This window comes from Taudactylus pleione, unplaced genomic scaffold, assembly GCF_031769625.1.
Source record: "Taudactylus pleione unplaced genomic scaffold, aTauple2 ptg000184l, whole genome shotgun sequence".
In the NCBI taxonomy this organism is placed as follows: domain Eukaryota; kingdom Metazoa; phylum Chordata; class Amphibia; order Anura; family Myobatrachidae; genus Taudactylus; species Taudactylus pleione.
This window is the reverse complement of record NW_028284586.1, coordinates 1,029,346-1,044,726: the sequence shown is the minus strand read 5'-3', so window position 1 is coordinate 1,044,726 and position 15,381 is coordinate 1,029,346. Positions and strand designations below refer to the sequence as shown.

At 45.3% G+C, this 15,381-nt stretch overlaps 1 protein-coding gene across 1 annotated transcript in view; it reads left to right on the top strand.

The window, feature by feature from the left end:
* Window positions 1–15,381, top strand: part of LOC148519684 (pancreatic secretory granule membrane major glycoprotein GP2-like) — a 287,415-nt gene that overhangs the window by 209,284 nt on the left and 62,750 nt on the right. The window contains exons 5-6 of the mRNA XM_088476135.1: window positions 3,356–3,454; window positions 14,365–14,573. Of these exons, the coding sequence (XP_088332261.1) occupies window positions 3,356–3,454; window positions 14,365–14,573 (308 nt within the window). The remainder of the gene's footprint in view (window positions 1–3,355; window positions 3,455–14,364; window positions 14,574–15,381) is intronic.

Genomic DNA, 15,381 nt, shown 5'->3' with positions numbered 1-15,381 from the left:
GTAATACAGATATGGTATGCCATCACACCCTGTGGTTAACTGCAGATTCAGCACTCTCACAGACACACTCACAAAATAGTGGAGCTGCTAATTAACAGAATGTGTGCTCATTGGAATACATCAGAGCCATACCTAAACTTTTTGTTGCCCTGTTCCAGAGAGAGCATTGGTGCCCCCCTCCCCATTTTTTAAACAGAGACATAAGATAGTGTACCTGAATAAGGGCCATGGTCTCATGGGGAAAGGCCAGGGAAGAGACAGGGGAAGCCAGGACATGCTGGGGATAAAAGAAGAGGAAGCTACAAGTGAGAATGATAATAAACAATTACATTGACATGGCCGAACAGCGCCCCCTGCCCTGCTGTGCCCCATGCCATGGCACTTGTCTCACTACTCTAGTTACGGCTCTGAAATACACACATGCAGTCTATGCAACTGAGGTCTGAGCAGTTATGTGGCTTCCATATCCCACTCAGTGCCCACAATCTTCCCATTTGTTCACCATAACAATCTCATTGGGTTCCAACATTCTTCTCATTCCATACATTCATCTCATTCATTATACACATTCAGCTCCTTAATTGCTAAAACTATCATACGCTGTCTATGCATGTACACTTTCTTCGCCTCCATGCTGCTATAACTTCCCCAATCCCTACAGCTGGGTGGTCTCCTAACTGTGCTAGTGTTCATGCCCTCATCCACACTAATAGGTCTTTCCCCATGTGCACCGCATGCGTGCCACTTGGTTCCCTTCCATCTGCACCACTGATTTGGCCCCAGCCATGCCACTCTGTCTTCCTCTCATCTCTGCCACTCTTTCTTCCTCCATCTGCACCACTCTGTCCCCTCCAACCGTGCCACTCTGTCTTTCCCTCCCATCTGCACCAATCTGTCTTCCCCATCCCTACTGTTGTGTGTTCTCTCATTGTGCTAGTCTGTATTCCAAATCTACACCAATCTGTCTTTTCCCCGTTTGCGCTGCTCTGTCTTCTCGCATCCATGCTACTCTGACCCCCCCATTTATGCCACTCTGTTCCCCCAAACCATGCCACTCTGTCTCCCTGCCATGTGCACCACTGTTTTCCACCCACCTGCATTGGTTTGGCTTGCCCCATTCTGTACAGCTTAATCTTACCCCCTCTACATGCCTTTCTGTCTCATCCAGCCACAGCACTCTTATCCCATCTGTGCAGCTCTATGTTCTACTCTGACCTCAGTTGCATAGACTGCATGTGTACAATTCTGTGAATTAGCAGCTCCACCATTTTGTGAGTGACAACAATCTCACTCTGTGAGAGTGCTGAATCTGCAGTTAACCACCTGGTGTCGTGGCATACCATATCTGTATTACGCAAGGAACACGTCCATTAAGGCATCAGCCTTAATGATCGTAATTGCATTGCTTTTTGAAGTTTGAGTGGCAGAAATTAATTAGGTTTTGTGAAATTTAGGATCATGTCTAAGAAGCCTTAATGGGACATGTGAAACCTTAGTTTTTTTGTCTATGGAATTTCATTTTTTTTTTAAATTTATTAACTATTAGGGTTTGGAGGAGCAAACTGGGCAACCTGCAGGGGAGAAGGGCAACCAAATTGCACACTAGTGCAGGAAGAAGAGGGGCCGGCACACAGGAAGTGAGAGTGAGAGTTGGCTGCAGGGGCGGGCTGTAGGCAAGCGGGGTAGCAACAGTAGCTGGGGTGTGGAGCACTAAAAGCCATGATACGCGAAAAGATGTTCACGGCTTTTCACATTTTCGGAGACTTATCTCCATATTCAATCACAAAGACTTTTTGCATGCACGAAAAGTCAATGCAATGTAATAGGTGAAAAAGATCCGCATCTGAATAGCAGGAGAAAAGAAGTGCATTTTTTTATTTTGGGGTGCAAAAGTGGGGAAACATCCCAGAACCCTTAGGACAGCCCCCCAAAGGATAACTGCATCAAAGAATCCCTAAAAAAAAGTGTTGAACACCCCAAAAAACTACTTTCATTTTGGGGGTGAAAAAGTGCAAAGTTGGGGTACAAACATAAAAACTAGCAAACTAGACTTAGGATTGCAGGTACTTGCAGCAGGTAGGTTTTTCATGTTTTTAATACATCACTTTTGGTACTTTAAAATATGCTAGAACCCATTTTCATGTACCCCAAATTTGACAGGACTAATTATTTTCTCCAAAATATACTGCTAAATGCCATTCTTCACCACTTTTACAAAGAAGCTAATAGCAGCCTAGTTAGCCAACTTAAGTAACCCAATTACCTTTATTATGGCTATTTGTACACCTTTATATTGATTCCCTAGCTTAGTGCATCTTTTTGGGGGGCTCAGGCTGATTTCCCGAATTCTGACATCACTTTTCGTGTGCTCCACATTCGCCGGGTGCTGTTTTCGCCTGCTTTGGAACTGAATATGGCGAATGTCGGGGGGCGCCCGCTAAGTTTACGCGCGTAAAACATGCGATGTCGCCAAAAAGTGCGGCAGGCGAAACTTTTTCGTGGAGGAGGAAAGAATTGAATATTAAATTAAATTAGTTGAAAATTAAATGTGTAAAATAATCATTGCCTCAGTTTTCAAAAAAAATATTGCAACACAAAGCTATCATTCTGCAGAACTACATAAAAAGAAGACAGGGCAGCACAGATTGTGTAATGGTTAGCATCACTGCCATTACAGCACTGAGGTGGTGGGTTTGATTCCGACCATGACCCTAACTGTGTGGAGTTTATATATTCTCATTGTGCTTGCGTGGATTTCCCCCGGGTACTCCGGTTTCCTCCCAAACTCCAAAAATATACTGGTAGGTTAATTGGCTCACAACAAAATTAACCCTAGTGTGTATGTGTGTGTGTGTAATAAGGAATATAGGTTGTAAGCTCCACTGAGTCATGTGAATGGCCAAATATTCTCTGGAAAGCACTGCGGAATATGTGTGCGCTATATAAATAACTGGTAATAAATAATAATGACACAACCCATATATCACACAGGAATAAAATACTGTATTTTAGTCAATTTGTTGCTGTCTTGAGTCAACTTTGAAATGTTAATTATTGTACTTGGGATTATTCTTTTCACTCCTCATTCCAAAAGAGTAATATTATCTTTTGTCTTCTGTGCTATTAGTTAGACCGCCTTTTCTCAACAATAACCTTTGATGAAGTTTTTATAAATATCTCTTACTCTTATGATGACACATTTGTAGTTTTCAATGCTGATGAAGCATTTTTTTAATGTTAAAAACTTTATGATAAGCATTGATTTTCTTTGTCTGCTCATTTGTTTTACCTCATTTTTAAAAAAAAAACTCTCTGTATACTGTTTTTTCTTTTCTCACAACCCCAAATCTGTTAGATACACTCACAGGAGCTAATGAATGTGAAGCGGATGAAGAGTGGAAGCTGAAAAATGGAGAATATGGATGTTACTGCAAGGACCAATATGAAATCTCTGGTATGTCTAACTGAGAAACCTTTTGAAAATTTGTTTGACTAATATTGATATTTTATGAACATAATTAGTTGCAAAAAGTTTTTTTCTGGACAAACATGCAGGGAGTCCCCATCCCAAACTCTCTGAGCGGAATTAGAGGACAAGTAGAGGTGAAGCCCATATCAATCAATCAGCTACTAGCTATATATTTATAGATTGTACTAGACACATGATAGCTACAATCTGATTGGTTGCTGTTTGCTAAACCTCCACTTGTCTTCTTTTGATAAATCTCCTCCTACATCTATTAGAGCGGACATACAGCAGGGAACTCATTAAAAGCAGAGGACCATTCAACTACACAAAATGGATATGGAAAAATGTCAAGGTGAGTGGTTTTTTTTTTAGCGCTAACCTCTATATACGATATAATATTATTCAATAAAATGTAAAAATTTATGTAAAAGGACAGATAGCAAATATGATAATCCAGCAAAAAGGGCAATTTATTAATATGAAGAAATACCCTGTAAAAAGGGAATAAAACACCTAAAAACTCAATAGAATACATATAGTTAACATTTTAAAAAGGAATAAAATACATATGATATACAGCAGGAAAAAGAATGATATTACTCTAAACCAGGGATGGGGAACCTCCTGCCCGGGGGCCTTTAAAAGGCCCTCGGAATCATTTGGTCTGGCCCTCTGAGCTTTTTTCTGCTAGCCTCAACCAGAATCTATGCAGCAGTGCCACCTGGAGGGTCCTTAGGATGCTTCAGATGGTCAAACCGTTGCCCTTACAGCTCCCCGGAGCATCATCAGGATGCTCCAGGCATTGCTGTAATCACAGACAATTCTGGCCCCACCCCAGTGTGACATCAGGCAGAGGGGGCATGGCCTGAACCAGGCTCGCAAATAATGTTATATATATCAAAATGGCCCTAGGCAGAAAAAAGGTTCCCCTCCCCTGCCCTATCAAAGGGAATAAAATATACTTATTAGTCACTGGATAAAGGTAAGATATTCAGTGCAAAAAAATGGAAATAATTCATACCATAGGCATAAACATGGGGCCCCTTGAACCTCCGGACCTAGGACAATATTACAACTGAATAGAGATGTGGACCCCAGAGTGCTTATACTTAGTAGTGTCTAAAATTACCTTTAACATGTGTTGTTCCATAATAAGTAATATTCTCCAAACCAGTATACTTAAGAATTTGTCATTTTATTAATTCATTAAATAATTAGATCAAGCCCTTAACTGGGACATGTTCTCCCAGGGTTATAATGCAGGAATAACCTTGATTGACATTGTCACACAGTACTTATACATTATTACAATATTCAGATTATACGCCCCTTATACGCCCACTACCATTATCAGATAGACAAAGCTTATTTTTGTTAACTCCTCCTTGACAATCAGAATCTAAACTGAATTCCTTTTGAGTGATACTCATGGAGTATTGCATCCCATATTTAGTCTGAATAGTTTCCCCAGCACAAGGACACATATATGGGCATGATCTCTTCACTGTGTTAGATAAACAGTTACCTTCGGGTGCGGCCTTAAACACATCACACTCATTTCCATTTAAAACTAAGTTTTGGACAGAGAAACAAAATGGAAGTACCAATGCCCTGTTAAATCTCATGTACTGCTTCATTATACAGCATAAAGCATATGTAAATATGGAATTATGTAAATTAGTTTTCGACAGCAGTACCATTCCAGGATACACATAGTCACAGCTGCCAACAGGTTTCAAGTTTCAACCCACATCAGGGTCTTTATCAAGACATGCCTTAATAAAGACCTTGGGGCCCTAGGTTCGGAAAGGGGCCCCATGTTTATGCCTATGGTGTGAACCATTTCCATTTTTTTGCACTGAATATCTTACCTTTATCCAGTGACTATTCAGTATATTTTATTCCCTTTGTTTAGGGTAATTGTGTCATTTTACTGCTGTTTATTTATCATATGTATTTTATTCCATTTTAAAAGGGTAACTGTATGTATTTTGTTAAGATTTTAAGTATTTTATTCCCTTTTTAGAGGGTATTTCTGCATATTATTAAATTGCCTTTTTTGCTGGATTATCATATTTCCTATCTGTCCAGTTACATACATTTTTACATTTTATTGAACAATATTATGTCATATATAGGGGTTAGTGCCAAAAAACCACTCACCTTTACATTTTTCTGTTTCATTTTGGTCCTTTTTGGTGAAAGTATTTAAGTGGTTTTAGGATGCTAGATATACTGTACAAACATCTCTTTCCCCTAGGAGTGACATATCTCAAAACCCCTATACCTTTACACAATGGACAATCTGTTATGTGAGCTATAACAATTCACTTTGAACCAGTGAGGACAGTGGAATAATAATGAAAATCTACAAAAAGCATTTGTGATCTGTGATCTGAATAAGCATAGACATGGATAGAATATGAGTGTAGTAAGGCCCACATTTAGATTTGGAGGTGGATTGGGAACTGAGTAGCAGTAATTAAATACACTAAAGGCGTATTAATGTAAGCTTAGCATATCCCTTAAGATAATTAAATGTGGATACTGACAGCTCCACCAGGCCCCAGTCCTGGGAGGGGCTGTGGCCAACTCGATGAGTTTTAGCCAGATCCACTCCTTAAAAAAAAAAAATATATATATACTATGTGTGTCGCTGAAAAGTGGCCGCGTGTCAGACTCAGACGGGTGCAGGTGTCAGAACCAGTGGGAGTGACTGAGATTGGTTGCCCCGCATTCCAGCAGGGTCCCGGGCCCTACAGTCACCCTGCCCCCACAGCAGGATGCAGCATTTCGGGAAGGGAGAGAGGGCTGACTGCTACTGCAGCAGCCTCTCTCCCTAACCCAGCACATAGCAGTATGTGCTGGGCAGGGTAGAGAGGATGCAGCAGCAGTCTTTTCTCTCTCCCTGCCCGAAATGCCGCATACTGTTGTGGGGGCAGGAGGGCTGCAGGGCTTGGGACCCTGCCGGACCCCTCCAACAGGCCTACGTAAAGAGTACACCCTTCCACTCCCTCTAGGCACCCTTAAGGATGCCTATACAGATATATAGTAGCTCTTAGCCCACCAGTTCCTTCTCTTGCAGGAACTGGAAGGCTGGTGTAAACTTTTATTACTTAAGCACCTCTTATTGGTTGCTTGTCCTTCAGCTGATCACACAGTATGTAAATAATAAGCATTGCAACTATACTTTTTTCAGTTGCAGATGTCTATTTGGAATACTTATTTTCATTTGGACTGCAACATTACAGAAAATCATGTTATAGAGTTTAATGAGCTAAACAGGTGTGGTGTTTGTATTTAATAACATGTTATTAGGAAAATGTGAGTTTTACATTAATATGAAAACACTGTTTGTCTTATATAAATCAGTGATGTGCGCCAGACCATTTTTGTTGGATTTGGTTTTGGATTTAGCTCTGATTCGTCATATGGATTTGGATTTGCCAAACCTGCCGTGACTGGCTTTAGATTTGGATTTGGATTTTTTACAAAAATTTACACAAAGAAAGCTAAAATCACATAATTTGGGCTTTTTTTGTTCCTAGAGTATTATTAACCTCTATAACATTAATTTCCATTCATTTACAGTCAATTCAGACCACCTCACAGCTTATAATTGTTAGGATCTGCGGTTAGCAGATCATCTTGGTTGCAGTTACCAATCTTAGCTGCTACTAGAAATTTGCATTTAATCATGTCTGTCTATGTGCTGATCACATGTATTCAGTAATTATCTGTCTGCCTGTGTGCAGTATCAGCTGCTCACTAGTTAATTGTCTTGTCAGTGTGCACAGGCAAACTGCACATTGGTCTTTCATTAGGGAGTTTTGCAGGGATTCCTCTGATTGGACCTTGGCCCTGTTTCAGAGCCGGAAGCTCTGACAGAGCGCTCGCTCTGAATCAGGGCCGTCCTTCTTGTTTTTCAGAGCGGCCTCCTGGCCGCTTGCATAGCTGTGGGTGACCACCCACAGCTATAGTGAGTGGCCAGGAAGATGGTCACGATGGTCAAGACCATCGCGACCATCGGGCTTGTGACGAGACCCTTGTGGTAGGGACTCTTTGCCGCAAGCCCCAGAGAGATTTTGTCTCACTTGTGATGTCAGTGGGGCCGGCCCCAGACGGTAGGCGTTCCCATGGGAACGCCTCCACCTGGACAGCCACACCCCCGGCCTGCCCACCAAAGGAAGCATGCTGTCACTCAACATCAACTGCACGCCCCCTTTGGTATGAGACCCGGAGTGACAGATTGCTCATCGCTATCCGGGTCTTGCGCATGCACACGATGGAGCCGGCTCCGTCGTGCGCATGCACACTGGGCCACCATCGACCTGCTTGCGAGCGCATAGCGCTCGCGAGCGGGTCTGAATCAGGCCCCTTGTATCTGTTAAATTACAGCCAGCCCTTCACTCCATGCTAGTGATAGAGTTTTCATGTTTCTTGTTCTGGCTTTGTCTCCAGTCTTCCAGTTGAGCTCAAGTATTCCTTCCTCCTATAGTATATTGTTGTTCTGCCATCTGTCATCCAGGCAGCAGTCCTGCATAATATCTACCTGCCATTTGTGTCATCCAGGCGGCACAGGCCACACTGCAGCATCAGCTGCTTGTGTCAACCCGGTGGCACAGGCTGCACTACAGTGTCAGCTGCTTGTGTCAACCTGGTGGCACATGCCGCTCTACAGCATCAGCTGCTTGTGTCAACCCGGCGGCACAGGCCACACTACAGCGTCAGCTATCTGTGTCAACCCGGCAGCACAGGCCGCACTCCAGCAACATCAGTGCGCAGTTCCGCACTCCTACACCAGTGACTTTGCTTCTGTTATTTCCAGCTTCTGCAGCATCTAGCCAAGTTGTTCCAGCCCTCATGGCCACCACACAGCCCAGTGGCTTCTTCATATTCAACAGCCTTCTGACTGTATCTTGCCAAGTTATACCAGCCCCTAACGCTGCTGCATGGCCCAGAGGCTGCTTCATATTCTCCAGCCCATGGGCTGCATCCAGCCAAGTTATACCAGCCCTCAAGGCTGCCACACAGCCTGAAGGCCACTTCATATTCTACAGCCCACTGGCTGCATCCAGCTAAGTTATTCCAGCCCTCAAGTTTGTGGCATGGCCCACTGGCCACAACTAGCCAAGTTATACCAGCCCTCAAGGCTGCAGCATGGCCCAAAGGTTGCTTCATCATCTACAGCCTTTAGGCCCAACAAGCCAAGTCTTCCTCCAGCTCACAAAGCTGTTATATGGCTGCATCCAGCCAAGAATTCCAGATCTCAAGGCTGTAGCTGGACCACACTCCAAAGAGTCACACACGTTCCCTAACATTATCACTGGCCATATATATTTTCTTTGGGTATAGTGACCTTCTATAATGGAGCCTCGTCAAAATCCTGCTGAAATTTCAGCTGCACAGATACAGGTTCTAATGCGGAATTTCCAAGAACTTTTCCCTCTGGGTTGAAGAAACCCGAGGCCCCTCAGCAACCACTGTTAGAACCTAAGCTAAATCTGCCTGATTGGTTCTCAGGTAACTGAAAGGACTTCCTTAATTTCAAAGAGAGCTGTAAGCTTTATTTTAGGCTCCGATCTAGATCCTCAGGTTCTGAAGCCTAACAACTAAGGATACTTATCTCTTTGTTACAGGGTGACCCACCAACATGGGCCTTTGGTCTTCCCTCAATTAGCTCTGCACTGCTGATGGTGGAGGCATTCTTAGCTGCTTTAGGCAGAGGCTAGCATCAGGCCTCTGAAGCAGGAAAACAAGGCTGCTGAGGACTACTGCACAGAATTCCAGAGGTGGGCGGTCAAGTCAGACTGGAATGACCCAGCTTTGCAAAGCCTGTTTTGTTGTGGGCTGTCTGATGAGATTAAGGATATCTTAGTCCAGTATCCTGTCCCTAGTTCTCTGGATGACCTCATGAACCTGGTTATTCACATCGCCTGACGGCTCCGTGACCGTCGTGTGGAGAACAAATTGCCATCTCTGCCTCCACATTCTCCATTATGGTTAGCGCCACCCGAGTCCGACGATCCAATGCAAATTGGTCTAGTTGGGTCAAATCTCTCCAAACTTCCAGTCAGTTGCCGGACCCCTTCATTACAATTTGCCATGGGAGCTCTGCATTGGGAGGAACTGTCATTCCTACTCCTACAGTGTCCACTGGCTCCAGTTGTCCTGGGATTACTCTGGCTGAAGAGACACAACCCTGTGTTCCAGTAGCAAACTGGGGAAATTATGGAGTGGGGATTGACTTGCTTCTCCGGATGTTTGCCCCATCCTGTTCGTCTTGCTGCCATCGTCTCATCCATTTCTGCTCCTTACCATTATCTGGCCAGGTTTTTTAAAAAAAAACGTCTGACGTTCTGCCGCCTCACCATTCTTTTGACTGCACCATCTATTTATTACCTGGTGCCAGGCTTCCTAATAGCAGACTATATGCATTATCTATTCCTGAAGATAAAGCCATGCTGGAACTTATTCAAGAGGCTCTGGATAAGGGATTCAGTCGTTCTTCTAAATCCCCAGTGGGAGCAGAGTTTTTCATTGTCCAGAAGAAGGATGGATCTCTCTGACCCTGCATTGACTTCCACGTACTGAACAAGATCACAGTCAAGAATGCTTATCCCTTGCCACTCATCTCTGTGCTCTTTGACCAACTGTGTGAGGCCTACATCTTTTCTAAGATTGATCTTAGAGGCACTTACAACCTCATCTGCATTAGCGAAGGAGATGAGTGGAAGATGGCATTTAACACCCATTCAGGACACTTTTAATATCTTGTCATGCCCTTTGGCCTTTCCAGTGCCCCAGCCATCTTTCAAGATTTCATCAATGAGATGTTAAGGGATTACTTGGGAGTCTTTGCAGTGGTCTATCTGGACGACATCCTCATCTACTTGAACTCCATGGATGAACATCAGAGTCATGTGAGGCAGGTCTTACAAAGGCTACTGAAGAACAACTTGTATGCCAAATTAGAGAATGTGAGTATGATGTAAAAGAGGTATCATTCTTGGGTTACATTATTTCCTTGCATGGTTTCTCTATGGATCCCGACAAGATGAAAGCTATTCTGTATTAGGAACAACCCATTACCCTGAAGACCATCCAGCAGTTCCTGGGTTTTGCAAACTATTATTGCAGGTTTGTGAAGTTGGTCTCCTCTATAGTGTGGCCATTGTTGAACTTACCAAGTAGGGAGCTGAGGTCACTCATTGGTCACCTGGGGCCATTCATGCGTTTAACACACTTAAGGCGGATTTGTGTCTGCTCCTGTTCTCCATCATCCCAATCCAGAGTTTCCATTTATTGTTGAGGGGGATGCATCTGAAGTCAGTGTGGGCGCTGTCCTTTCGCAGAAGGATGGTAGTGATGGCAAGCTTCATCCAAGTGCATTCTTTTCCAGGAAATTTGACTTGGCAGAGAGGAATTATGATGTTGGCAACCGGGAACTTTTGGCAATTAAGTGGGCCTTTGAAGATTGGAGGCACTGGTTAGAGGGGGCTAACCATGTGGTGTTGGTGCTCACAGACTACAAAAATCTGGCCTATATTGAGATGGCAAAGAGGTTGAAAGTGAGGCAGACTCATTGGGCCCTATTCTTCACAGTCTAAGTCTAAGAATATCAAGGTGGATGCTCTTTCTTGCAGTTTCTCTATCAGTGTTCCTCCCAGAGCCTCAGAAGAGTCCATCATTCCAACCTCTAGGATCCACTTTGCTGTCACCAGGACTCTGGCAGATTCTCTCAGGGCTCGTCAGTCCGAAGCTCCTCTGGAGAAACAGTTGTGTCTGGTCTTTATTCCTGAGAAACTTCGTAAGGATGTGTTGTAGGACTTCCATTTTCCTAGGTGGTTGGTCATCCAGGCATTGCTAGAACTTTAGAACTTCTGTCTCGTTCTCTCTGGTGGCAGCCCATGTCTCGAGACACTTGTGAATTTGTCTGGGCATGCAATGTCTGTTCTAGAAATAGGACCCTCCGAACCACACCTCAAGGGCTCCTGTGTCCTCTGTCTATGGCTGTTAAGCCATGGACCCATAATGCTACTCAGTGGTGGGCTGGGCCGGGGGGCAGGGTGCCTTGTGCCCCCCGGGCCGCAGCGTCATGTGGGCCGCGGGCCGGTGCAGTCTGTGTCACTGTGACACAGACTGCACCGCGTGTGTAGCATTGACCGGACGGAGTCCGGTCAGCGCTACACAGCACAAACACACAGCCACCAGAGCCGGCAGCTGTGTGTTTGCTGTAATCAGCAGCCGCTGAGAGTTTGTCAGACTCTCATCGGCTGCCGCTGCTCCCACTGCGGGAGCCATCTTCCGGCTCCTGCAGTGGGTAATGGGAGAGCCGTCATCATGACGACGTCTCTCCCATAATGCAAAGCGGCCAGAGGAGCCATTGGAAGCGTCGGGACCAGGAGCGGGAGATTCAGGTAAGTGGATTTTTTTTTCTTTTAATTATTAATTAAGTCTCTCTCTCTACAGGGGGGGCTACTGGGGGCACTACCAAGGGGGGGGGATTACTATGGGGGCACTACCAGGGGGGGATTACTATGGGGGCACTACCAGGGGGGGATTACTACTGGGGGCACTACCAGGAGGGTGGATTACTACTGAGGGGACTACAAGGGGGGGGACCACTACTACTGGGGACACTACAAGGGGGGGGACTACTACTACTGGGGGAACTACAAGGGGGGACTACTACTACTACTGGGGGCACTACGAGGGGGGGCTACTACTGGGGGCACTACAAGGGGAGGGGACTACTACTAGGGGCACTGCATAGGGGGAGGGGACTACTACTAAGGGCACTACATAGGGGGAGGGGACTACTACTGGAGGCACTGCGAGGCACCACTGCTGGGCGCTCTATATAAAGGGCAATACTGGGGGTACTGCATAGGGGGGAGACTACAACTGGGGCCACTATTTAAGGGACATTGCATAAGGGTTACCACTATTGGGGGCACTGCATGGGGGGGTGTACTGCTACTGGGGGCACTGCATAGGGGGTACCACTATTGGGGGCACTATATAAGGGGCTTACTACTGGGGGCACAAGGGGCACTGAACAGGGGGGACCACTACTGGGGGCACAAGGAGCACTGCATAGGGGGGGATCACTACTGGGGGCACTACTGGAGGTCTGCATAAGGGTGTTATCTCCTGTGGCACACGGGGGCACTGCATATGGGCACTACGACAGGGGGCTGCCCCTAATCTTTATTTTTACCTTATATTAATCCCATATGGACCCGCCTCCTCCCTGAAACACTTGAAGGGGGGCAGCGCCGTAGCACGCACGTTCTTCGGGCACCCTGGCTACACGATACTCCTCTGCCAGGGCCGCCTGCATGCATTTGCCCCCCAGGCTAAAAGTTGCCAGCCAGCCCCTGATGCTAATGTACTTTGGGCCTGATTCAGACCCACTCGCGAGCGGCTGTCCGCTCGCAAGTGGGTCGATGTTATGGACTGAGCATGCGCACGACGGAGGGAGCTCCGTCGTGCGCATGCGCCAGACGCGACGAGCGAAGGAAAGTCCTTCGCTCGTTGTGTCCGATCAAAGGGGGCGTGCTGTCAATGTTGATTGACAGCACGCCCCCTTTGGTGGGCGTGCCGGGGGCGTGCCTCCCTGACGGGGGCGTTCCCACGGGAACGCCTCCCGTCAGAAGCCGGCCCACTGACATCACTAGTGATGTCAGTGGGAGTGATTTTGGCTCTGATAGAGCCAAAATCACTCCGGAGCTTGCGGTTGAAAAACTCAACCGCAGGCTCCGGCTCGCAAATTCGATGGTCGCGATGGTCTCGACCATCGCGGCCATCACAATGCACGCTCGTATAGCCTGTGGGTGGTGACCCACAGCTATACGAGCGTCCAGGAGGACGCTCCATGAAAATGGAGCCCGGCCCTCATTCAGAGCGTGCGCTCTGCTCAGAGCGTACGGCTCTGAATGAGGGCCTTTGTTGTTAATTTCCAGTCTCAGCCTGTTGTTCTGTCATCTGGATCATTGTGCATCACTTCTCCAAGAAGGAACTGTCAGAACTCATCAGGCTTAAATAGAGAAAAGTAGTCCATGTAATGGAATGCACTAATATGTTATTATAGATACTGAAATGTTAAAACATAACCTTTAATAGATATGCATTTAAACAAACAAGTTTATTAATAAAATCAGCAAAGTAAAATGATAGAAAAGTAATGAAAATTAAAATGAACGGCTGTAGTAATCATTGTGTCCCATCAATATAGCAGGAAGCTGTATGTAATTATTGTAACTAATCTGTTACTGTATAAATTCAAGCAGCAGGCAGAGCTGTTTAAATCATGAGAGGAGAGACTCGACAGTTACTATATTGTATCAAATTGTACAATTGCAGAAGGATGAAATTCTCTCAATCCTATAGTCAGTCTTTATTTAAGAATTATAAAATGACTGTTCTGTAAAGTGTTATGAAAGGGCATGAGGTGAGGAATTGGTATGAATTACCGCTGGACCCCTGGCTGGGGGTTCAAATCCCGACAGCGGCTGGCCAACAGAGGGGGAGGTAAGTATAAACTAACCTATTTTTCCCCCTAGGCCCTAAGTTAGAATATAAGGGGAGACTAGGTTCAAGCAAGTAGCGAGAGATATTTTTTGAACTGACTACAAATTTATAGCAGTGTGATTATCAGTGAATGTAACATACATTCACGTAACATCACTAGTGATGTCAGTGGGAGTGCTTTTGGCTCTGATAGAGCCAAAAGCACCCCTGGGCTTGCGGCACCGAGACCCTACCGCAGGGTCTCGTCGCAAGCCCGATGGTCTGAGTGTTTATTTGTAGATTTAGTGGTTATTAGTATAAGTGTAACATATTGCAAATTATAAAAATCCTCAACCAGTAGTCGGCTTTATGTGTTTCAGCTTTTGAAGATTTGAGATCTGAGCTGATCTGTGGGATCGAAGAAATTAAAGTTTCATTTAAAAAATGTCAGCTGAAAAGTCTGAACATTGATATCAGTAGCATCAATTTAGAGGACGGCAGCTGTTTTGGATATCAGGATGACCCCATCACAGACACATTTTCCATATTGCCTCCACTTCAAGCAGGAGCATGCGGACTTCAAATAACTGTATGTGATATTCTATAATGAATATATTTTTACACCTTTCTAAACCTCTAACAATTTCAATGCTATATATATTATAAGGGCACAGTCGTGCATCTAAAAAAACGGATTTCTCCATAGAGAATTCCGAAAGGGGGCAGGGTGTTTAAGGGGGGCTACACCTCAAAATCTACAGGAGGTACGGATCTAAAATTTGGCATGGCTGGGTAGAACTGTCACTCGGTGCTGCCTGCCAAATTTCAGGGCAAAAACATAAAAAATTAGGATTTGGGAGTAATCTAAAGCTCCAACTGTCACATTTTTCTGATACTCTCAATTAGGAACCCTTTTGTGCAGTAGTCTATGGGGGATTTTTGGGAAGGCAAAACTCAAGTTAGGGGTGGAATTTAGACTTGGGGTTTGTTTTATTAGGTAGCTATTGTGCCAGGGTACGTGCTTTTGGGGTTCAGGTAAATTAGAAAGGTACAGTTTTTAAACTATTACCTCAAGAATGCGCCATTGTAGAGATATGACTTTTCAACTTGTTGCGCAGCCGCAGTAGGTGGCAGATTACGCTATCACTCAGATGTTTGTCACAGGGTTATACAGCAGCAGCACCACCAACCTCCCTGGCAGCTGTCCCGCCCATCAGCATCCATGCGTGCTCCTTCTGTTGCCACCGCTCCCTGCACTGTAACAGATGCCCGCTCCTACCACTGCTGCACATGCACAGCGTTGTCTGCAGTGCCCTACACAGCAGGGCCGGACTGGCCATCTGAGATGCTCGGCCAAAAATCCCTCCCAAAATGGCCGCAATGTAATGGACAGAGGG